At 45.8% G+C, this 25,447-nt stretch overlaps 1 protein-coding gene across 1 annotated transcript; it reads right to left on the minus strand.

Moving 5' to 3' along the window:
- Window positions 1-13,361: 13,361 nt before the first annotated feature.
- On the minus strand, window positions 13,362-24,719 carry TRIM31 (tripartite motif containing 31). Its single transcript, XM_059940716.1, has 9 exons — window positions 24,303-24,719; window positions 23,582-23,677; window positions 22,267-22,497; window positions 21,247-21,255; window positions 20,565-20,694; window positions 17,996-18,070; window positions 16,908-16,973; window positions 15,436-15,609; window positions 13,362-13,914 (listed from the first exon to the last, which is right to left on the minus strand). Exons 1-9 carry the CDS (start codon window positions 24,717-24,719, stop codon window positions 13,388-13,390), a joined length of 1,725 nt encoding a protein of 574 aa, XP_059796699.1. The 3' UTR covers window positions 13,362-13,387.
- Between the last annotated feature and the right edge of the window lie 728 nt (window positions 24,720-25,447).

Consider the following 25,447-nt stretch of genomic DNA (forward strand, 5'->3'; position numbering starts at 1 on the left):
TCCTCTTCCCAGGTGACCTGTCGCCAAAACATCACTGGCATGCCGCTGGCATCCAGCCTGCCAATTAGTTCAGGAGCCCCTCCCTCTGACTTCCTCCGGAGCCTCAGATGTACTCCTTCTTCCTCCCCTTCCCTCAACACTCCCCTGCTGCACAGCCCTGCCCTGCCCTGCGTCTCTGGGAGGAAAACTGGCTTCGGGACCTGCGGACTCTGCGGCTCCCCTCATCAAACCCGTCCCTGTGAAGGGCGTGGCATCTCGCACCCTTTTATCTCCCATCTCTGAGCACCTTTGCGAGCGTCCACCAGCCACGCCCGGCGCCCCCCCCCCCACCCCGCCCGCCAGGGGTGGTGTGTGTGGCAGGAAGGACAGGGAGGGGCTTCCAGGAGGTGGAGGAAAAGGACCCCACCAAAGTTCGTGGGATGGCTCCGAGGAAGCTGTAAAGATTCATTTACACGTAAGAGGAGAAAGGCAAAGGCTGCAGAGAAGTCACAGGAGGAACTAGTGGAGAACAGGGCCCATCAACTTAGATGAAGGGGACTGGAGAGTGAAACAATAGCACCAGGAATGAATGGGGAACAGAGATGGAGAGGAGAGAGATGGTCTCACAGAAGTGACTGGACCTGGGGAGAAGATTTGTCAGAACTAAGTTGGAAATGAGTTTGGAGAAGGGACAATAATAATACTTGTTACTTTTTAGAGCACTTTTTATATATTTTAATTTATTTCATCCTCATGAAGTAGATATCTTTACCCCCCTTTTACAGATCAAGAAACTGAGGCTCAGAGAGGTCATGTGACTTGCCCCAAATCACACAGCTAGTAAGACTCTAAACGGTCTCCTTTATCCTTTATACTATAAGTGCTGCTGCTTCTGTATGTGGCATATTATATAGAAAAGAGAGATTAGACTTTTAGGAAGTTGAAGATTTTTATCCAACAAATATTTATGGCACCTTTTTAATGTGCCAGGCAATGTGCTAAGCCCTGAAGATGCTAAGACAGTCTGCCTTCAAAAGGCTGAACTAGGGACTTCCCTGGTGGCACAGTGGTTAAGAATCTGACTGCCAATGTAGGGGACACGGGTTGGAGCCCTGGTCCGGGAAGATCTCACATGCCGCGGAGCAACTAAGCCAGTGTGCCACAACTATTGAGCCTGTGCTCTAGAGCCCGCAAGCCACAACTACTGAAGCCAGAGCGCCTAGAGCCGGTGCTCCACAACAAGAGAAGCCACCGCAATGAGAAGCCTGCGCACTGCAACAAAGACCCAGTGCAGCCAAAAATAAATAAATAAAAATTTTTAAAAGGCTGAGCTAATTGAGGAGTAATGTGAGCAGCACAAATGGGACAGGAAGGCAGCCCAGATAACTGAGGGCTCTTCTCTGGGGGAGAGCAGCTTTCACAGAGGAAGTGATGCAGTCTGGTCTAAGAAGACGACGGGAAATATTTCCCCAGTGGATGGATGGAGAGGGGGTGGGAGAGGGCCTTTGAGGCATAGGCAAGCAAACACAGTGTCTGGGAGACCTCCAAGGAGTTGAGTGGGTTAAAAGAGAACAAAGGAGGGATATGAGGGAAACTGGGTGGTGATCAGTAACTTTTAATTCACGATCTATTTAAAACCATTGCATAAACAAAGAGAAGCTACCGCAATAAGTCCGCACACCGCAACAAAGAATAGCCCCTGCTCACCGCAACTAGAGGAAGCCTGTGTGCAGCAACGAAGACCCAACACAGCCAAAAAGAAAAAAAAAGAAAAAAAAAGACAAGGGAATTCCCTGGCGATCCAGTGGTTAGGACTCTGTGCTTCCACTGCAGGAGAGCCAGGTTCGATACCTGGTGGGGGAATTAAGATCCTGCAAGCCACAGGGTGAGGCAAAAAACAAAAAACAAAAAAAAGGGTAAGATATAAGTGATGGGAAGGATGTGGAGAAAAGAGAACCCTGTTGGTGGGCATGTAAACTGGTGCAGCCACTATGGAAAATATTATGGAGGTTCCTCAAACACTTGAAAATAGAACTATCATACAATCTAGCAATCCCCTTTCTGGTTATATATCCAGAGGAAAGGAAATCCACATCTTGAAGAGATAGCTTCATCACATTCAACACTATTCACAATAGCTAAGATATGGATACAACCTAAGTGTCTGTCAATAGATGAATGGATAAAGAATATATGTTGTTCATCCATAAAAAAGAAGAAAATCTTGCCATTTGTGACAACATAAATGAAGCTGGAGGACATTATGATAAGTAAAATAAACCAGGTACTGAAAGACAAAAAAAAAACAAACATTGCATAGCTCTTGTCAGGGTTGATGAGGGATCTCACAACTATACATTTAAGGGAAAGTGAGAGTGCTTCTCCATTATGTTGGAGTAATAGGAACTTAAGTGAAGTAAAGAAACATTCATTGAGAATTTCTATGTGCCAGATAGCATACAAAGCATTTTCACATACATTATCTAATGCAATTCATGTAGCTATTAAAAAGGATGTGGAAGACCTCCGGAGTGACTTGTGAAGATCTCTAAGACCCATAGCTTAAAAGTGCAAGATAGGGGACTTCCCTGGCGGTCTAGTGGTTAAGACTCCATGCTTCCACTGCAGGGGGCATGGGTTCAATCCCTAGTTTGGGAACTAAGATCCCACATGTCATGTGGTGTGGCAAAAAATAAAATAAAATAATAAAATAAAATAAAAGTGCAAGATAAAATAGAGCTACCATATGATCCAGCAATCCCACTCTTGGGCATATATCTGGAGAAAAGCATAATTCGAAAAGATACATGCACCCCAATATTTATTGCAGCATTATTTGCAATAGCCAGGACATGGAAGCAACCTAAATGTCCATTGATGGAAGAATGGATAAAGAAGATGTGGTACAAATATACAATGAAATATTACTCAGCCATAAAAAAAAAGAAATAATGACATTTGCAGCAACATGGATGGACCTAGAGATTGTCATACTGTGTGAAGTAAGTTATACAGAGAAAGACCAATATATGATATCGCTTATATGTGGAATCTAAAAGAAAATGGTACAAATGAACTTATTTACAAAACAGAAATAGAGTTACAGATGTAGAAAACAAACTTCTGGTTATCAGGGAGGAAGAGGGTGGAGGAATAAACTGGGAGATTGGGAATGACTTATACACACTACTATATAGAAAATAACTAATAAAGGCCTACTGCTTAGCACAGGGAACACTCCTCAATACTTTGTGATGGCCTATATGGGAATAGAATCTAAAAAAGAGTGGATATATGTATATGTATAACTGATTCACTCTGCTGTAAGCAGAAACTAACACAACATTGTAACTCAAATATACTCCAATAAAAATTAATTTAGGGGCTTCCCTGGTGGTGCAGTGGTTGAGAATCTGCCTGCCAGTGCAGGGGACACGGGTTCGAGCCCTGGTCTGGGAGGATCCCACGTGCCGCGGAGCAACTGGGCCCGTGAGCCACAACTACTGAGCCTGCGCGTCTGGAGCCCGTGCTCCGCAACAGGAGAGGCCGCGATGATGAGAGGCCCGCGCACCGCGACGAAGAGTGGCCCCCACTTGCCGCAGCTGGAGAGAGCCCTCGCACAGAAGCGAAGACCCGACACAGCCATAAATAAATAAAAATAAATAAATAAAAAGTTTAAAAGATAACTTCTCAAAGATGCCTTATTATTGTATTCATAGTTTTTTAAAAAAAATTAATTTAAAAAATTTAAAATATAAAAGTGCAAGATATTTTGCACTATGAGTTATGATCCATATTAAAGACACACAGGGAAGTTCTGGTCAGAGGGAACAGGGAGTACAGAGCCAGGGAAGCCCAAGAGAACAAGATGTGTCTGGAGAATGGTAGGTAGTTAACCCTGATGTTGTGTATGGTACTGATGTTTTCGTGCCTGGGGCTGGAGCTGAGAGGGACATGGAGCTTGCCACGCAAAAGGCTTAATATTAACCCTGCTCTCCTAGGTGAGTCTCAGAGACTTTTTTTCTTTACTTTTTTAAAAATTGAGATAGAGTTGATGTACAATATTATGTAAATTACGGGTGTACAACACTGTGATTCACAATGTTTAAAGGTTATACTCCATTTATAGTTATTATAAAATATTGGCTACAATCCCTGTACAATGTATCCTTGTAGCTTATTTATTTTATACATAATAGTTTGTACCTCTGAATCCCCTACCCCTATCTTGTCCTTCCCTCTTCCCTACTCCCCACTGGTAACCACTAGTTTGTTTTCAGAGAATTTTTAAGTGGGGAGAAACACACCCCGATGAAGCATGTTACAAAGATGGTTCTGGCTGCAGGTGGAGAATGGACCAGAGTGGGGAGGGAGACCACGAGGGCTGCACAAGGCTGGAACGTGGGAATGGAGAGGAGGAGGAGGAAGGAAGTGTGTGAACTGGTCTGAGGGAGTGAGCGGGCAGCAGATCTCCACATCGAGAAAAAAAAAGCAACACAGAACACAGATTATTTTGGGGGAGTGTGATCGAAGTTATACCTGCACGTGAAAAGGCAAACAATGAGTTAATGAGAAAAACTCACAGCCCCACCCATATCCACCACTTTCAACTCTTTTAGCTGATTTGCTTTTTGGTATTTGTCTCCATATCTGTAAACAAGATTATATTATTACTGCATGCTTTTTCCATTTTAGGCATGATCTATTGATTTGCTTTTACAAAGACACAGCTTTTTTTTTAACCATCAACCTCACTTGGTCCACAAACAGATATCCTCACCATCCCCACCATCTTCACTTTATAGCTGTTTTAAAAATATATACACACACATTCACCTAAATATGTACGTAAATGCACAGAAAAATGTCCTGAAGGACCACATCTAACTAGGACCTAGGGGGACACTGACTAAAGGAGACTTTCATTCTACCTGTCTGGTTTAAATTCTTTACAAGTGAATGTATACATTAATTACGTGTGTAGTTAAAAAAAAAACAACTAAATCACACAACAATAGTAAGAGGTAATTATCATTACCCACAGTTTACAGATGCAAAAACTGAATCCCAGAGACTTAATTAATCTGTTCAAAGTCTTACAGCAAGCAAGCACAACTGGTAAAAACCAGACTTGAGCCTGAAGGAAGAGAAGGAACAAGCATCAGACCAGGACAAAAGGAAGTGAAAGCAAAAGCCAGGAATCTTTAACAGGAGAGGTGCCATCTTTGGCAGAAAGGCATCAAGAAGGCAGAAGGCCGGAGGCAGGCAGTAGCATCGTAGCTGTTGTTTGGAAGGAGATGTTAAGGGCTCTGTGGGGAAAGGGGACTCACTAATAGACAGAAGCAGTGGACTGAAGGAGGCAAGGTCACAGCCTCATGCCCGCCTGTCCTTAGAGAGTATCCCCAGAGAACTCAGGTGCCAGGCATCTGCAGTGAGTCACTGGATCCCAGAAACTGATGGCATGAGTGAGATCATCAAAAGGCAGGGAGCAGAGACAACAAGGCCCTTGGGGTCCAGGGAGTTTAACCTGTCTGGTCAGAGGCCACTGTCACAAAACCAACAAAAAATTCATGTCTGATAGGTTTTCCTCAGGGCTCAAATGAATAGGTAGGGGAGTAACTGTGAGGCTGTGATACCAGGCAGGATGACAAACAAAAACAGCCAGGCCAAGGAAACAAGCTGCAGAGTCTCTGCCCTGGGAGAATGAAGGATGTCTGGGAGAGGTCACAGCCAAGGCCATCCAAGGCAGCCGGCCCCTCCCTAATCACGACTCAGCTTCACCAATGCTGGCGGTGGTTACCAGTCCCCTCCCATGGCCATGGGGCTGATGACCGTAAGGGCTGAATGTGTCAGCCCTGTGACCTGGGATAATATGGTTGAGTTGGGGGTTGGACACTGGAGATAAACACAAGCCTTGCTCTATTTGAAAAGTTTCTTGCATTGAACTGGATTCTGCAAAGGTAAACACACATGCCCCAGCCCCACTAATTCATCCTTTACCCAATTCCCCACCTAAACATGGAGAATGAACAAAATAGCCACCTCTGACATTCAGAAGCTGGCTTGACACTCACAGGTAAACCATGTTATTCTTCTATTAGGCATAAACTATCTTACAAAACAATGACCTCAGACAAGTTCACTCTGAAATCATATGAGACAAAGCAAGCCCAGCTCGTAATTCTATCTGAGCACAGATGAAGAAACAGTCACTATGCCACCCACAAAATACCAAACACCCCTTCCCTTGGCCAGAAAAAAAAAAATGCTGTTACTTTTTTACCCTCATTCTGGTCTCCCCTCCCTGTAGAGAGGATTGACTGAGATAGTCATAGAATCTACCCTGCTTTCTGACAGCATTCTATCTAGAGCAAGTCCCTACTTCCTCAGACCCTCCCCCAAATCACGTAACCAAAGCCCAAATCCTATTATAGATTTTCGTTCTAACACTCTCTTACTGAGATGTCCCACAGTTCCCTATGGTGTGCATTCTCTTTTTTTTTTTTTTTTTAAAGTTTTTTGTTTTTTTCTTTTTTTTAAATGCGTGGTTTTTTTTTTTAAACTTTGGGTTTATTTATTTATTTACTTATTTATTTATGGCTGTGTTGGGTCTTCGTTTCTGTGCGAGGGCTTTCTCTAGTTGCGGCAAGCGGGGGCCACTCTTCATCGCGGTCCGCGGTCCTCTCAGTATCGCGGCCTCTCTTGTTGCGGAGCACAGGCTCCAGACGCGCAGGCTCAGTAGTTGTGGCGCACGGGCCTAGTTGCTCCGCGGCATGTGGGATCTTCCCAGACCAGGGCTCGAACCCGTGTCCCCTGCATTGGCAGGCAGATTCTCAACCACTCCGCCGCCAGGGAAGCCCTGTGCATTCTCTTTTGATGCCAAGAGTAATAAACCCAACTTGTTCAACTACAGGTGTGTTTCTGGGGGTCTTTGGCTGGAGGACATTGATAACATCCAGTGTTTCTTTTCTTCATTCTTAGCCTCTGAGATCTACCTTGAGGATCTGCACCCAGGCTGTGTGGAAGAAGATGGTACAAAGGCAGGAAATGCTGTCAGAAGGGACAAAACAAAACATGCATTCACTCAACAAATATTTATTGGGGACCCACCCACATATGCCACACGCCGATCTAGGTGCCAAGGACAATAGGCAAATAAAGCAGGATCCATGATTTTTCAGGAAGCTCTCATTTGGGGGCAGAGGTGGGAAAGACACATAAACAGATCGTTATGATTTATAGAACTAAGTGCAGTGATTGCGGGAGGGGTGCTCTGGGGACTGTTGCCTGCTCAAGAAGAGGTGCATCTACACTAATGTGGTAAAAGGCAGGTGGGGTATCAGGAAAGGCTTTCTGGGAAAGAGGATACTTGAGGTCCTGGAGGCTGAGGACAATCTCATGAGAAGGGACAAGAAGAGCAGGTCAGGGAGGTGACAAACTAGATGGTGAGTGGGGAATTTTTTGATCTCACTAGAGTGAAAAGTAGGAAGCACATTGCAGGAGGAATTAGGCTGGAGGCACTTACAATCATGATAAGGAGTTGCGTTTGGGCTTTACCTTTAGCAAAAGGGTGCATCATGGAAAGTCCATTGAAAGTTCTGCAAGTCCTGACATGATGAGATTATGTTTGTAAACATCATTTAAATGTCTGCAACTTACTTAAAAATGCATAAAATTATAAAATGGACTGATGGATGGATAAAGGGACAGATAGATGGGAAAAGCACTTGATAAAGTGATTATAGTAAAATGCTAATGATAGAATCTATCATTAGGTGGGTATTTGGGTGGTCCCTGTAAAATATTCCAACTCTTCTGTTTGAAAATGTTTGTAATAAAATTTGGGGAGGGGGGCCAATTATGTTGGCCTCTGTCATGGAGGATCGATTGAGCAGGGTAAGTCTAGAGGCTGGGAGACTGCATTGATGCTTGTAGAAAGCCAAGGAAGGACAAGGATTGCCAGCGAACACAGGAATTTGAAGGGGGCAAGGAAGGTTCTTCCTTAGACCCTTCTGAGAGAGCATGGCCCTGTTGACACCTTGATTTCAGACATTCAGCTTCCAGAACTGTGAGAGGAAAGTTTTTCTTGTTTTAATCCACCTAGTTTGTGGCAATTTGTTATAGCAGACCAAAGAAAATAGTACAGGAGTTGAGGGTGTCAAGGTAGAAGGCAATACCATGGAAAGGTTATTATTTGTTATACCACACTATCATATATTTTATAGTATTTTATCTTTTCAAGATGGCTTTTGTATGTGCTTTGGGTTAACAGACCTGAGTCTGAGCATGAGTGCCGTATCTGGAATATGGGGAGGTAATGAAACCTAATTCAAGGGGTTGTGAGGAACAAATGGAGTAATGTGTATGAAACTATTTGGTAAACTGTTAAACTCTGTAAACAAGTTGTTGTTAGTACTGTTATCAGCACGTGGAGGAGCAGAAAACACCTTGAACTAGAGAATGGAAATCTAGGCCCTCGACCTCAGTGACCACTTGACTTCCCAGCCATATCACTGTGTGAGTGGCCAGGACCCTCTTCAGGTTTGTCAGCTTCTGAAAGATTCAACAGTGCTCCTCTCCGAAAGGGACAGAAGAGGGAGTGGTCGCAGTTCAAGGTCAGGGATCGGGGAGAAGACCTCCCCAGATTTAAACTGTGTCACACAGTGTCCCTTCATTCACTAAGAACTGTGCAAGAAGGGTGGGAGGGTGAAGCCAGAATGAGTAAGAGGCTGCTTCTGCCCTCAAGTTCACAGTCTCCTGAGGTCAGTGCTACCGCTTTGGGAGTGTGCACCTTCCTACAGAAGGAGCCGGGAACCGGACTGGGGAAGGCATCCTGGAGGAGGTGAGGTGAAGCTGGTCCACGACAACCGAGTGGGATTGCCAAGACGTCCTTTGTGGGAAAGAGGAATTAGGAGATGGTTTCAATTTAGTCAGTGTTATCAACTACCTCATTCGAGGATCTGCGCTTAGCGTCAGGGGTTAGGGGAGGGAGAAAGAAAGTATGAAATCAACATACATCAGTCCGGGAAGCTCCCCTGTTCTAGCAAGGAAACAAAATCTGCATACAATTAAAGGAAACTACGAGATAAAGTGTGTGACGTCAACGGCTCGGGCTTTGAATACCGGATATAGCGAATGTGGACTGTGTCAGGGAAGATTCTGAATGAATGTGCGAGGGGGGGAGGGTTGTGTGTCCTGGTCCCCGTGTCCCCAGTCGTCACCTAACAGGCAGATGACGGCTGTTTATATAATCGACGGCGCCTCGCGGGCGACCGGGGGAACAGGATGGGGGAACCGGGCCGGGGCTGAGTGCGCGCTCCTGGAATCCGCGCTGGGGTGTTGGCCTCTCCCAGGCCCGACACCTGGGTCCGCCCTCCCACTGCGGAGACTGGCGCGCGGCCTCCGAGAGGTCGGCGGGTGGCTCGCCAAGCCTCCTGTAATCCAGCCATCTCCTAACTGCAACCGGGCGGCTGTAAATGCCCAGGAAGCCCGCCCCATCCGCCTACCCCGCTCTCCACCCGCTTGAAGGGAGTCGAAGAGGAGGAAACCGATAATAATCTTGAACTCTGGCGCAAATCCTGGGTCTTGCTCTCCGTAGGTCATCTTGCCACCGCGTTGGTTCGGGTTTCCAAGCCTCTCGCCCCTTTTACTTTTTCGGGATCATTCTGGAAACAGGGGCGGTACTTCTCTGAGTCAAACTTCGATCCCTCACGTGACAACACTATAGAAAGATTTTTGCTGCGCGTGGTGGTGGTGGTGAGGGTTAGAGAGGAGGATGCATCTGGTCCTGTGATTAATTTTGGTTTCCGAGTATGAGGAAGAAAATGCAGACAGTTTGCTTTTGAAAGGGAAACTATTGATACATCCTCTTAACCTCCAGGTTAAGCAAATCTTTGGTAAGAATCAAAATCTTTTCACACCTTTGAAAGGATGTTTGGGTTCTGAGTCAGATTCACTCCCAAGTATTGACTGTGGGAGACCACACTTACAGGATGTCTTTAAATTTTTGTGTCAACTTTTTTCATATGGAAAAATTCAAACATACATGAAGTAGAGACAATAATATGAACTCTTGTGCACCCATCAACCCCTTCAAGAATGATCAACTCATGACCAATTTTATTTCATCAATTACCTCCCACTCATCCTTCCCCTTTTCCCAGTGTGTTATTTTTTTTTAACATCTTTATTGGAGTATAATTGCTTTACAATGGTGTGTTAGTTTCTGCTTTATAACAAAGTGAATCAGTTATACATATACATATGTTCCCATATCTATTCCCTCTTGCATCTCCCTCCCTCCAGTGTGTTATTTTTAAGCAAATCTCAGACATATTTTATTAATAAAATTTCAGGGACTTCCCTGGATGGGGAACTAGATCCCACATGCATGCCGCAACTAAAGAGTCTGCATGCCGCAAGGAAGATCCCGCGTGCCATAACTAAGACCCAGAGGAGCCTAAAAAAAAAGCTTCAGTATACCAAAACCTCGTTTTTAAAGAGGTTTAATATAAATGTACAGTCAGTGTTAAAATTTCTGTCTCATGTTTTAAACATTAGATTACAATTAATTTGTTCAAACCGGGATGCAAACAAGTCTACCACTGCGTTCTTTTGATATGTCCTTTAAGTCTCTTTTAATCTATAGGTTCCCTTTCTCTCATCACCCCCCCAAACCCTTTTTCTTCTGGAAATTTATCTGATGAAGAAAACTGGTCCTTTGTCCTATGAATTTTCCCAGACTGGGATTTGCTGACTGCATCTCTGCAGCGTTTTTGTTTGTTTGTTTGTTTGTTTTTTTAAATAAACAGTCTTTGGTGATCTTTTATCTTTTTATTATTATATTTATTTATTTATTTATTTATTTATTTATTTATTTATTTTTGGCTGCGTTGGGTCTTCGTTTCTGTGCGAGGGCTTTCTCCAGTTGCAGCAAGCGGGGGCCACTCTTCATCGCGGTGCGCGGGCCTCTCACTATCGTGGCCTCTCTTGTTGCGGAGCACAGGCTCCAGACGCGCAGGCTCAGTAGTTGTGGCTCACGGGCCTAGTTGCTCCGCGGCATGTGGGATCTTCCCAGACCAGGGCTCGAACCCGTGTCCCCTGCATCGGCAGGCAGATTCTCAACCACTGCGCCACCAGGGAAGCCTCTGCAGCGTTTTTTAAATGATTCTGGTAGATCCAGAACTGTGATGGGTTTTAGATTCATCATTTTTGGCAAGTATCAAGTCGTTACCTCCTGTTGTATTACATTGGAAGGCACATAATGTTGGATTGTCTTTCTTTTTATGATGTTAGGATTGGTCAGTGGGTTCAGGTGTTGTCAGCCTGATTCATCATTGTAAGATTCCCCATCGGCTTTTCACATATGCTTCTAGCAGCCGTTGATGATTATTGCATAGGTGCATTATTTCATTGGGTGTTACAAAAGAATGATATTCTTCCACTGTCTTCATTTATTAGCTGGAGTTTGTAATAAAGAACTGTCCCTCAACCATTTGGTATTCTTAGATATATTTGTACAAGAATGACAGCATAAAAAACTGAGTATTTACCAGTGTTCAGAAAGTGGTATAGTTTCCTAGCATTCTCCAAAAATGACCAATGAGTTTAGTTTTTAGTTGTCATGATGAACTGATGGAATTTTTTGCATATATGACGTGTCTCAATCAATTGCAGTTATTATCCTTATTCATGCCAAAAGTATCCCATCTTTAACCCTTCATGTTGGCTCCTGAGTCATTTTTGACATGACCCCAGTAGCTTTCTCACAATCTGATGTGACAAGATGCTCCGGAATCATCTTGTATATTTTTTCTCCCAGACCTAGAATTAGCCAGTTCTTTAAGGAACCCTTTTTTTTTTTTTTTTTTGCCACGCCACGGGGCATGTAGGATCTTAGCTCCCCGACCAGGGATCGAACCCATGCCTCCTGCAATGGAAGCAAGGAGTCTTAACCACTGGACCACCAGGGAAGTCCCAAGGAGCCGTTTTCTTTTTGGTGGGAAATAATAAGATCACCATATGGATGTAAGCAGTGCTTGCTCAGTGTATCCAGTTAGGCTATTAATATTAGGCCTTCTTTGTGAAGGGAACTAAGAAATACATTTTAGTATTTTTTAAGAGAAAACACATCATGAGTTTATACTGATTTTCCAATTCAAATTTGGGATCACTATGTTTTTATTTCTCTTCTTTTATGTCATAATCATAAGAGAAACCTAATCTTTCAGGTTGAAAATCTTGGTTCCTGGTAACATTAACATAATTGCTTATTTTCTTTATCCTATTATATATGTGTATGTACATGTACGTAATATATAATATATTCAGAATAACAACAAAAATATTATTACCCAGATGACAACTGAACATTTTAAGTTTTATTTTCACTTCTTTTTGTCATTAGGCTATATCCCACTGGGGATATACAGCTAAATTACTGCATTTTAAAGTCACCTAAAATAACTCCTTTCTAAGGACTTACCAACTGCAGAAAGTTTAAGCTACCAACTACACACACAGTTTCATTTTGTCTTGTTTTAACTTAATTTTGTTTTATAGTGATGTAAAACATTTACATGATTCCAAAGCCAAACATACAAAACAAAGTACATTTAGAAAAGACTAATTTCCATCTCTTCCACCTGGTTTTCCTTTCCCCAACCCCCACCCCCACAGGTAACTGTTTTTGTTAGGTTTTGGTTTATCCTTCCACTTAAAAAATAAATATAAGCCCCCCAAAATGTATATTTACATTTCCCCTTTTCTTAGGTAAAATGTAGCATGCGGTGTGCGCTGTTCTCCACCTTGTTTTTTTCACTTAATATATCCTGGAGGTCACCATAAAATAGTACACAGATAGTCCTTATTTGCAAAGTGGATAGAAGGCGAGGGGGCAGACCTGACTGAGTCGCCTGGGGAGACAACATCCAGCGGTCCGGCGCCATGTTTTTCAGATCCCCAGAAAGGATGAGGTCAAATGGGTCAAGCCCGCACACGCACCCAGGGGCTTCGGGGAATGAGTTGGAGGAGGAGAAAGCCGCCGCAGGCCAAAGTCAGTTGTCTGGTCCCCTGTATCTGGATCTCAACCAACTTTCTCATTGCAGAGTTTTCAACTATCACCTATCGATTTACAGTGTGACAATAAATAGCCTTGTGTGGAGTCTTTTCGTGTATTTGAAGCTTTCTTTTCGACCGAGGTATACTGGGGAGAAAGGGGGACTGAAAGAAAAAGGAAATTTTATTAAAGGGAGGTCAGAGACATCAGGCCTGGATCAAGAAGCCCGAAGAGTGTAACCTTCCTAAATTGCTCCTGGAAGTCTAGCTTCAACCCTACCTACCAGCGGCAGCATATCCCAAAGAGAGGAAGCAACGGGGAGGAGACAGAGAGAAAGGCAAAGGAACAACTCTAGGGACTCAGGGTGATCTGGGTGCCGGGAAACAAGAGCCGGAAAAAGGGGAAGACCTGCCCTGCAAAGGAGGCCTGGAAGGTGTAGATGTTGTTGCTGGTAGTGGCGTCGTAGAAGACGACCTTCCCGCATTCGTGATTCACGCGGACGCCCACTTTCCTGGGACAGACCGAGAGATCCTCCCGGGTGCCGCCCTCGGTGAGCGCCTGGCACTTGGAGCTTGCGATGCGCAGCGCCCAGAAGCCGGTCAAGGGCGCCAACACCAGCGTTCCCCTCCGTGGTACTGGATCTGAGGCCACGCCCACCACGCAGCCCCCGCCCCCGGGCCCTTGGAGCTCCGCCTCCCAGGCCTGGCAGCCGGTGGAGAAGCCTGGCAAGCCCAGGACACAGCGGAACGGATGGAAGCGCTCAGGGTCGGTGGGCTCAGTCCAGCCGCTTTGAGAAACTTGGTCCAGCGTCACTGTCTTCAGATCCTGGGAAATGATGAGATCCGGGTGAGCCGAGGCCGCATCCAGGGTCACTGGGACTGCGGGAAGATAAGGAGGAGAAAGAGGGGCAGCCCCAGGTCAAGTCGTCCAGCCCCCTTTAGGATGGCTTTCTCTTCATAGTCAGAGTCCTCTTTGTCCCCAGAGAAGTCCTATCCCCCCTCCCCCTCTTTGAAGTTAATTCCTAAATTTCACCATATGCTGCTCTGAGCGTGCTCTTCATTGGTGGTGAGGGGGGTGTCATTTCAACACTCAGCTGAGACTCTCCTCTTCCTTCCCCGTTTCCTGTGGTCCTCATATCTCGAAGAAGATTTGAGGCTTGTATAAGAGATGTCGAGGCTCAGGCTATCTGAGCTCGAGTAATTTTCTAAAGTGCAGCCCCTCAGAAACAGGCATAAATGGAGGGGTGGAATGCAGAAGGAGAGATAGTCAGCCCAGTCTCACCGCAGAAGCACACCTTTTTTTTTTTTTTAAATTATATTTATTTATTTATTTTTGGCTGTGTTGGGTCTTCACTGCGGTGTGCGGGCTTCTCATTGCGGTGGCTTCTCTTGTTGTGAAGCACGGGCTCTAGGTGCGCTGGCTTCAGTAGTTGTGGCACGTGGGCTCAGTAGTTGTGGCTCGCGGGCTCTAGAGCGCAGGCTCAGTAGTTGTGGCGCACAGGCTTAGTTGCTCTGCGGCATGTGGGATCTTCCCGGACCAGGGCTCAAACCCATGTCCCCTGCACTGGCAGGCGGATTCCTAACCACTGCGCCACCAGGGAAGTCCCCTTTTTTTTTTTTTTTTTATGTCAGCGTGACCATGGGGGATCTTAGTTCCCCCACCAGGGATCGAATCCACACTCCCTGGAGTGGAAGCGTGGAGTCTTAGCCACTGGACCGTCAGGGAGGTCCCCACACATGCACACTTTTAATTGGATTTGGACATTAAGTTATAGTTTGTCAAGGCTAGAAGTCCCCCATCTGCCCTCTACAATTGCTTGAGCAGCTGTGGTTCCAGTCTTTGCCAAAGACTTAGGAATGGGGGCCTCATTCTGTTTGTTGTCTGATTTGTTATCTGATTTGTTGTCTACTTTGTTGTCTGATATGTTGTCTGATTTGTTGTCTGATCTGTTGTCTGATTTGTCATCTAATCTCACACCCTCTTACTGTAATATTACTTAATTCTCCCTGCTGGATGGGGGTTGGGGAGAGATGGAGGATGTGGGAATGTGGGGAAGAGGAGAAAGAGTGACCAGGTTCATGGGGATGAGTTAGGTGAATTGTGGCCCAGGCAGTCCTTACTGGTCTCTAGGGTCTACCTTGGCTGAACTGATGCCTAGGTAAATAGTTTAAAAAAAAGAAAAAAAAAAAGTGGACCGGAGCAGTCAACTATAGTGACTTCCTTTATCCACCAGGGGGTACCACAGCCAAAGCAATAAGCAGAAGCCAAGCTGGGGCTTCCAGGTCATCTTCCTCTTTTTGCTTGAGAACCCCCTCTTCCTTCTCCAAATCGTCAACATCACCCCCATCTCCCTCAGCCCACCTCCACTCAGGGACCCTTCACTGCTCTCAGCCACTCACCCAGCGCCATCTTGTGCTCTTCAATAACCGTAGCTCCAGGGCCCCCCAGGTTCTCAGAGCTGTCTTGGATTGGTAAATAAGAAACAAAAGAGGCCCTGCTTCGGCTCCGGAAGAGTGGGGCGAATGAAGTTGAGGGTTTGGGATTTGGTGGCACTGGTTTAGTTGTTCTGTCAACTTTGAGGGAGAAGGAGAGGAGAAAAGAGAGGTCAGTGGGAGCAAGGCAGCAATGCCAGAAAGTACTGCTGAGCTCTAGACACAGCAGGAGGGATCAAGGTTAGACTCAAGAAGGTGAAACCGTGCTCCAGACGGTTCCAGAAGCTGGGTACCAACAGAAATTCTTGGGCTTGTCTTACAGACTGATAGATAAGGGAACAGCTTGTTAAAACCCCTTTGCTTGTAAGCTGCCTTCACTGATTAAGCTCCCTTTAGTGACTTTTTTCCCTCTTTAATTGCATACCCTCCAGGTAATATAGCACAAGACTCATCAACCAGCCCTATAGATAACACCTCTGACATGAGTCGCTATACTAATGGAAGCTTAAGTTGTTTCTTTAGGAATTGGAGTGAGCTCTTGTCCAGTTTGAGCTGGCTAAAACCCTAAAACTAGACCTGTACAGGTGTCAGAGGAACAACCTTTTGACATCAGAGGGCCAAAACTCCATCCTCAAATTATGCTAAGCACCTCCATTTTTGAACATGCATCCCATGAAGAAGCATGTAACCCAAATCCGCCTGTGCCGCAGAACGCTGATTACCTCCCCTTTTCCCTACCTCTGATCATCTTTCCCCACGCCCGAGACCACCCTGTTTCATGATCCCATAAATATCTCAAGCCCCTCGCCTTCAGGGAGGCAGACCTGAGACTTGTTCTCCCGTTTCCTCCCTTGGCTGCCTTGTGAATAAACTTTCTCTGCTACAAACCTCAGCGTCTCGGCATTTGGCTGGCTGCGCGTGGGGCGAACAAACCTGGTTTGGTAACAAAAGCACACCTGAACAAGTTAGGAGTAAACTGATCAGGTGGTAGATTATTTCCTGGAGGAGGTATACTCTGGGAAGGGGAAGAGGAGATGGATGAAATGCCTGCTATCCCCACCCCCATCTCTGCCCATGCCATCTTAGCACCCGAAGTTTTCAAGAACGCTAGTTTCTACAGCCCTTCCTCTTCCTCTCTCAACTTCCAGGCCCTCTTACAGTCTCTCTAAATTCCTCTTTCTGCTCTGTGTCTATTCCCCTCCAACCCAAGCTGGAACTGAGAACAGTTATTCATTCCCACCTAACTCTGGTCAGGGAGGGTGATCTTGTATGTTAGGAAGTTCTTTCTACAGTCTACTGTCTTTCCTTCCTCTGCAGTGTCAGTCCAGTGCATTCCCATCTATGCTGGGGGTGGAGACAGCATTTTGACCCTCTGTAGTCTTAGAGGTTCCCTGACTCCACCACTGGAAGCCACCAGTGGTCAGGGGCAGGACTCCTACCTGGAGCGGTCGACTCAGGCTCCAAGGTTTTGTTCATTTTAGGATTGTTTTTGTTTGACAGGTACCCTAGGAATTGAGACGAGAAAACCTATTTTAGTCTTGATAACCAGAAGCTGCAAACTAAAAACAAAACCAAGCACCCTGCCACCATCAATAAGAACAAGAATAGGTGGTTCTCAGTGAGGACTGCCGCCCACTCACGGGGAAGTGTGGAAACCTTTCAGGTTGTCCCGGTGCCTGCAGGAGGAGGGGGAGGGTCTTTACTGGCCTAGAGTGTTTCCTGGGGCCTGGGATGTGAAACATTCAACAGGACACAAGGCAGAGAGCACAATGGAGACTTAACATCTGCAAATACCGATAGCTCCCCTGGGGGAGAAACTGCTGGTGGAACGGAATTCCTAAGTCCTGCTCTCAGCTTTGGAAGGCATTACGTATTTCGTTTCTGGCTTTGGCAAAATGATTCCTAATGTTGTTTTTGCCACTTAATAGTCACATGACTTGGGTTTAATTTACCTCACTTCTCTGGAGCTGCAGGGGCCTTACTGTAAATTGCCGATAATAACACCTACCTTGGAGGATAGTTGTGGGATTTTGAACTATTAGATGCGGGGTGCTTAGCACATGGTGGGCCTTTAAGAAATGGTACCTCTAGTGTTACCATCTCAGATGGCAGAGCCATCTCTGATGACTTTGGCATAGGCTGCTGTTACAGTGGGTCTTCCTCCCCTGAGCTGTCCTGACCTGACTTATAACCAGAAACCCAGCCTATGGCTGAGGGCAGCTAATACCACAGAGACTGAGCTGCCTTTATCTTCTCCTTGTCTTACCTTTTCCTCCCTTACTCTGAGGAATGAAGAAATAAATTTACAATTTTCTATTACTTTTGAATACTTCTAAATTTTGGGATTTGTCACTGTTTGGTGAGTTACCTGAGTTTAAAATAATAAAGCACATCCATATGCCTGTTCTTCTCAACTGATGAGGAATGGGTATTCACTTATATTTGGCCTTCATGTAATCAGAGAGACAGAATTCTTTGCCTTTGCTTTTTTCACTTTCCCCAAATGGCAGGAGCAATCATCACTTACAGCTCTTTATTTGTTCTTCAGTCATGCCTTTGAAGAATTTGCTTTTATCTTTCTTGCTCTCAGGCTGGAGGCTGTCTGTGGAGAGAGAACAGAATGAGATGGAGGGAGTCCAGAGAGGTTGAGCAAGGAACCCAGCACCAATCACACAGCAGGGCACTGATCTCAAATGCCTTGGATTTGTCTCTCATACTCTTAGTGGACCGAGAGGGTGTAAAACACTGAGAGATGCCCTTTCTGCTTCCCTGAAGTGGCTCTCCAGCCCAGCACTGTCCAGTAGAAATATACTCTGAACCACAAATAACATTTTAAATTTTCTAGTAGTCCCATTACAAAAAGTAAAAAGAAACAGATAAAATTAATTTTAATTATATTTTCTATTTAACCCATTATTTTTAAGATATTGCCCTTTCAACATATAAGAAATTATTGCTATATTTTACATTCTATTTTCATACTAAGTCTTGTGAAATCTGACGTGTTTCCTTCACTGACAGCACACTTGGCTTTGGACTAGCCGCATTTCAAATGCCCAAGTGCACGTATGGCTAGCGGCCACCATACTAGGCAGAGCAAATCTAGTCCCTCCCTAGTGAGGAGAACTGAGGAGAAAGGGCTGAGGGACAAAAGGTGCTTCTTGGCCTCACCCTTTAGCTTCAAAAGAAAGCCTGCTGTGGTACCAGCCACTCAGGAGCAGGGTGTGGTAAAGGGTGGTCTCACCCTCTTAAAGCCTGGATGGCAATTCCTCTCTCCTCCCCCTAAGAGAGGACTCGAGAGAAGAAAGCAGACGGAGCTGCTGATGAAGGAGCTTAGTGCCCTTCTGTCCTGGTTCTCTCCAAGCAGGGAGCTTCGTGCCCCACGTCTCCTGTCTCCCAGACATGGAGGGCTGTTGACTTCTGTGTACCCTGACGGAAATAGGGGCAGAGGACAAAAGACTTTGTGTGGTTGAAGGATGAGCTCAGAACATGGGGATGATGGCCCATGTCCAGCCTGGATTACCTGTAGGGATGCTGGACTAGGTGAAGAGCTGTAGGGTGGGACCCCTAGATAAGGGGCTTCCTCTGGGCCCCTGCACCTTTCTAGTTATCTGTAGCTCCAGGAGAGTATAGAACCAGCCCTGGGGATAGGTGGAGGGAGACACGTGGGCATCTCATCTGAAGGGTCCGCATACCTGGAGCCAGAGCAAACACTGCCCTGAGCGCTATGCCTACAGGGCCTTCAGGGTCCAGCCACCACCCCCCTCCACCCCTGGCTTCCCAGACCCAGTAATTCCCCAACAGGAGACAATGACCCTCAGACTAGGGAGCTATGGAGATTGGACCAGTGTTGTGAATAGACTCGCCAGCACCCCCTCCACCCCCTGGGCTTTAACAGGGCCAGATGGGAGTTTGGGGACTGTGTGTGTGTGTGTGTGTGTGTGTGTGTGTGTGTGTGTGTGTAGGGAAGACAGACCAGACCACGTTCATCTCTACCACAAGGTGCGTCTTTGTATCTCCCTCCTCCAGCCTGTGCCGAAGTGAAAGGGTAGTGGATCCCTTCACTGAAATTCTAAACTGGAACCAAACTATTTTATTTTTTAGTTTTTGGATCTTAGTTCCCTGACCAGAGATTGAACCCAGGCCAAGGCAGCAAAAGCCTGGAATCCTAACCACTAGGCCACCAGGGAACGCCAGAACTAAACTATTTTAAACCTGAAATGACTGTGAAATTGTTGGGCCAGATGAGATTACACCCAGTGGGATGGGAGAGCTGGACAAAGCAGAGCAGTTACTGGGGAAAAGAAGAGCTCAAAAAACAAAATTCAGAAAAAAACGCTGTGTCTGGTGAGCGAAGATTCTTAGCTGAATGAGTGATGTTCTAGGGGGCGTTGTCCTGGTCCTTTTCCATAGGCACATGGGAGGGGTGTATGGGGACGTGGGGGGCTCTTGTGATATTTCCTGGGAGAAAACTCCATCCAGCTGTCGCTACTCCTGGTTTAGACAAACACAACTTTTGCAGTGAAGGGAGTCCTTACAAATACCCAACAGTCTTCCTAGTTGCAAACCCAGACGTGTCTTTGAAAAATATCTGACCGAATATCTAAAGCCCAAGTCATCCACTTCTGTCTGATCTCTGTTTGCCTGCAAGGCTGTAAGAGGGACTTCCCCAGAATGTCATTGCCTTTGAATCTGTTTTCTCTTCTTCTGTAGTCAGCAATAGATGGAGCTCCAGTGTGAACCAGAGAAGTAAAAGCGACTTGCTGGAGATCACACAGTTTCTGCCTCTTCTCTGGTCCACCAGACAACCGAGAACCAACTTCCTGACAGTCACTGTGCTAGGCAAGGGGACCTTTTGTGGCTTTCACAGGAGTAGGGAGGAAGATAAGTGAAACATGATGAAGACAGAGTGCAAGAAATGCCTGAAAAGAAGCATAAGGATGCACGGAAAGTGCTCAGCAGAGAGCCTGGCATTGGAAAGGTCCTGTGATTACTATTGGCATGGATGAGTTACAGCCCCATTTCCTCCGGGAAAAGAATGGGAGAAGAATCCCCTAGAGGTAGGTGAGCCGAGACGGTGACAGCCTCTTCCTTACCTTTGAATTTCTTCAGGCTCTCTGTGAAGGAATCATGCCGTGACTTGGCTTCACTGAGTTTTTTCTCCAGGTGCATTGAAATAGGGGTTGGGTTGAGAAAGCAAAATCCTTCACTCCTAGAAAGATATGGCTCAACTGGATGGTGAGATCAAAGGATGGGGTGCAGGGGAGGAGGAGCTGTGACAAAGAGATGGGGATGAGGTGACGGAGCCCTGAGGTTGGGGAAGGAAATCAGGATAGTGAGCTGGGAGTCAGGAGCCAGGGCTGGGGATATGGGCTCAGGGTGAGGTGGGGCATAGTGGGATATGGAAATGCAGATGGGAGATGAAGCCAGAGACAAGCAGAGAAGAAGGGGGCAGGGAGATGGGGTAGGGACCCAGGAGCCATCTAGTTGAGCAAGGGGTCATGCAGGAGGTGCAAGAAAATAGGAGAATCTGTGATGAAGAAATAGGAACCTAAAGAAAACAGCTCTTCTCTTTAGTAACCAACCTATGAGCTAATATGCTCAGCTCAGGCCTTTGCTCTCTATAGCCTAAGTACCTGACTGCAGTTAGACAGAGTAGGCAGGAATTTGGGAGGGAGGAATGTTGAGTGTGCTTGAATGCATGTTGAGCATTGTACGATGAATGAATCAGTAGGCAAAATGCACTTGGGGTGGCCCATCGTACCTGCGCAAGACAGCTTTGATGTCCTAAAAGAGAAGGAGAAAGGGCACGGCCTCAGCACTTGGCTGATTCACAGGAGCCAAGGAGGAAGTGCTGACCCTGCTGGGCGTGGGGGTAGAATAGGTGGAGTGAGAACACCTCTCTCTTCCCACGCTCCATAAAGGGCTCCTCCAAGAAGCGTCCGATATGCCAGTAGGCAGGAAAATGGTTAGACCGCGAGGGGAACTAACTGAGTTGTTTGAAGATAAATTTATCTCTGAGACTAAACCAGAGACTGGAGCGGGGGGACAGGAGAAGGATTGGAATGACTTTGCATGGTCTTTCGTGACAGAAAGAAATGGACTTCTGAACTGGTGGGAGTGGGAGATGGATTTAGGAGGGATCTCAGCTTATTTCGTGCATCAGCTAGATCCGTACTGTCCAATATGGCAGCCACCAGCCACACGTGGCTACTGAACACTTGAAATGTGGCCAGTATGATGAGGAACCAAATTTTATTGAAGTTTCACTAGTCCAAATTTAAATTAAAAAGCTGAAGTAGTGTAAAATATTTTTCCATTAAACACAACTAGATCGATTTGGTCGGACTACATTTTACTTCACCCATTGAAAATGTGGTGTCTGAGTTGGGATCTGACAAACATATACCAGATTTCAAAGACTCAGTTTTTAAAAAGGGGGAGGTTCATAAAATATTTCGTTAATACTTTAAAAATATTGGTTAACAGATTGAAATGATAATATTCTGGATATATATTTAAATAAAAAATATTTTATTTAAATTAATTTTGCCTGTTTCTTTTTATCTTTTTAATGTGGCTATGAGAAAAAAAGTTGACATCGCATATGTGGCTTGCAATATGCTTGTAAATTACACGTGTGGCTCACATTGTATTTCTACTGCACAGCACTGGGCTAGGGGAAGGAGGGAGGAGAGGCGTAACTCTGGTATTCTGCCAGGTGGTCAGTGTTCTGACCTGTGACTGGGGATGGACTGCTACCTTTTTACAACTTGGCCCCCAAGGGATTCTCCGCACCTGGAGCAGCTGGCCGGGCGGCAAACACTGCCTGGCCTTCAGGGAATCCTTAAGCTTCCCGAGAGAGTTCAGCTGCGACTTGGTGGAAATGACATAGAATTTCTTCGACTTGGTGATCTCCTGATCCAACCAGTTGATCCGTGACAGGAGGAAGTTCTTCTCCTCCTGTAGCACGTGATGCAGCTGTCTGAATGCTGTGATGATCTTTTGCCTCTCAGATTCCACGTGGGCCTGGGGGCAAGGAAAATGGACACTCAGAAGATGAGAGGAAGCCCTCAAAGTTCCTTCTAGCCCATTTTATTCAATGTTTTCATTTTATTAAGTTTATTCTGAGCAATGTGCGGTGGCAGACCTGGAGGAAAGGAAAGGAGAGGAGAGCAAACTTTTTAAAGCATTTACTATGTGCTTTGTTTTCATTTTAGGTTATTTATGTTTTTTGGTTTTTTGTTTTTAATTAATTTATTTATTTATCTATTTTTGGCTGTGTTGGGTCTTCTTTTCTGTGCAAGGGCTTTCTCTAGTTGCGGCAAGCGCGGGCCTCTCACCAGCGCGGCCTCTCTTGTTGGGAGCACAGGCTCCAGACGCGCAGGCTCAGTAGTTGTGGCTCACGGGCCTAGTTGCTCCGCGGCATGTGGGATCTTTCCAGACCAGGGCTTGAACCCGTGTTCCCTGCATTGGCAGGCAGATTCTCAACCACTGCGCCACCAGGGAAGCCCTATTTATGTTTTTTTGCCTTCGAGGACCTAAGTAGCTAATACTTAATACCTAAGTATCTAGTACTCACATTTCCAGAAGGCTTTTCAGTTTATAATCTGCTTTCACCCAGAGTTTTTCCTTTGCACACACCCCGTCACACAAAATCGGTAAAGATAATTGGGTGGGTTTATAGTGCCTTCATTTTCTAACTGGGGAAATCAATTTCTAGTTAGTAAGGGACCGTGAGGGGCAGAGCTGGGTCTTAAAACTGGTATTTCCGATTCTAAGACCAGCACTGGTTTTTTTTACACTACCTGTCCCCAGATGGAGGAGACCAAAGCAGCCAACCTACTCCAAGAATATGAGGCTGGATGTGGAAGGTGCTAGCATCTGGCAGACCAAGTGCTGTGGAGGAGGAGAAGGCTTGAACACCCCCTGACCCATGATGCCACAATTCTTTCTGTCCCTCCTTAACTCCATCCTGTTCTGGACCTGTTTGTTTGTCAATGAGGTCTTTTTGAGTGGTCAGTGTAATAAGGGATTCCAGGAGTTTTGCAGAGATGCCATTTCTGCTTTGGAGCTCATGGACAGAGAGAACCACACCTGAGTTTTTTCTTACCATGAAGACATCGAGCCTCTGTTCACCTTGTGACTTCATTTGAACTATCGCCCTCTCTTTTTGCTGCAAGGCCTCAACCTGCGATTGAATCCGCCCCTGTGGAGAGAAAGTTGTCTTGGCAAGTTGTGCCTGGAGTTCTCTCAGCCTCATGACACCCTCCTGACCTCTCAGGATGGTGGGTGAGTCCCTGTGTAATTATTATAGAGCCTCCTTTCCTGTTCAAGCTGGGGGCTGGGGAGGGAGAAATCTGGAGCCTAAGTGACCTACAAGAGAGGAATGTGGCAATAAATTATAACTAATATTTGGATGTGCTTTGGGGTTATCAAAGAACTTCCACAAACCTTCCCTCATTTGTCATACCAGCGACTCTTAAGAGATACATTTTGTTTGTCCCATTTGAAAGGTGAGGTACCTGCAGCTCAGAGAGGTGAAGTGACTCCTTGAACAATATTCTGTAAATTCAGGAGTGTGAACTTGAACCTACACTTCTGACTCAAAATTCCGTGTTCTTTCCATTCTCCATTATACCTTGGTTTCAACAGGCATCAGTTCTCCAGACTTAGACCTTTGAAGCTACTGGGCCTGACTGCAAATTGTCTACTCAAGGGCAAAGATGGGGGCAATAGGGTACAAACCCAGAGGGAGAAGGTGACAGTTTCCAGGTCCTCACTGAACTCCTAGTCTGATGTGGGTACAGGGAGGGGAATCCCCAAATGCCTACCTGATAACTCTGGGCAGCTTCTTCTATCAAAGTTGCATTGTGGGATTTGTGGTCCTTGGATTCATGACACACCACACAGAGGAACTTGCCATCGAACTCACAGAAGAAATGACACTTCTCCCCGTGCCTCAGACATCTCAGCTCTTTCGTTTCTGGCTGCATCTCAGAGGGATCCATAGCTTGGATTTTCCCCACCAGATTCGCCAACAGCCAGTTGGGCACGATCGTGTCCCCCCTCACAGTTTTGTTGCAGAGGGGACATTTAAGAATGCTGTCTGCTGCTTCCCAACTCTGAGTGATGCACCTGTGGCAGAAAGTGTGCCCGCAGTCGATGGTAGCAGGGCCCTGCAGAATATCCATGCAGATGGGGCAGATCACTTCCTCCTGAAGCTTACTGGCAAACTGTTGATTGGCCATGGTTGGGCAGAGGGCTGCTTCAAGTCTGTAGAAAGTCTCGAAGTCTTCTGTGGACACTGGTTCCAGGAAAAGAGAAGAAAACAGAGGACATGGAGGTCAGAGTCTATCAAGTAGTGAAGCAGGGAGAGAGGAAAAGAAGAGATAGAAAAAATGAATAATAGACAAGAATCAAAATTAGAATGTAGGGAATATTATAAAGAGGAAAACAGATGGGCAATGCTATCTCACTGCCTCTTGAGAACAAATGGATATCGTGAATGAATATATGCTGCTTATAAAATGGGGTAAGTCTTCCTGAACCTTGGACTAATTAAGGATATTTTTATGAGTCAGTTAACTGAGATCAGAAGGACCAGGGCACCAAAGTCCACTCGCAGAGGTTCAGGGAGGGGGTGGAGGGACTGGAAGACGCTTCTCAGAAGGTCACAGCCAGTTCACCAGTAATGCTTTGAGCATCTCTCATATGCAGAGCCCAAACCTTGGGAGAACGTATGGAAAGGAAGGAAGGGGGGTGATTCTCTACCTCCTGTAATTTGGCTCCACACTTTGAAGTACTTTGTGCAAATATGGAAGATATAATCACCCACTCAGGGAGTTTCCAGTTATAAGGAGAAGCAGCCATCCTCTCATGGGGGGATTCCTAGTACAGTGGGAGAAGCAAGGAACTTCCTTTCTGAAAGGTCATTTTCTGTTCTCCATCCTAGTTGATCTTTTACTTCCCCACCGCA

This window comes from Balaenoptera ricei, chromosome 11, assembly GCF_028023285.1.
Source record: "Balaenoptera ricei isolate mBalRic1 chromosome 11, mBalRic1.hap2, whole genome shotgun sequence".
Taxonomy (NCBI): domain Eukaryota; kingdom Metazoa; phylum Chordata; class Mammalia; order Artiodactyla; family Balaenopteridae; genus Balaenoptera; species Balaenoptera ricei.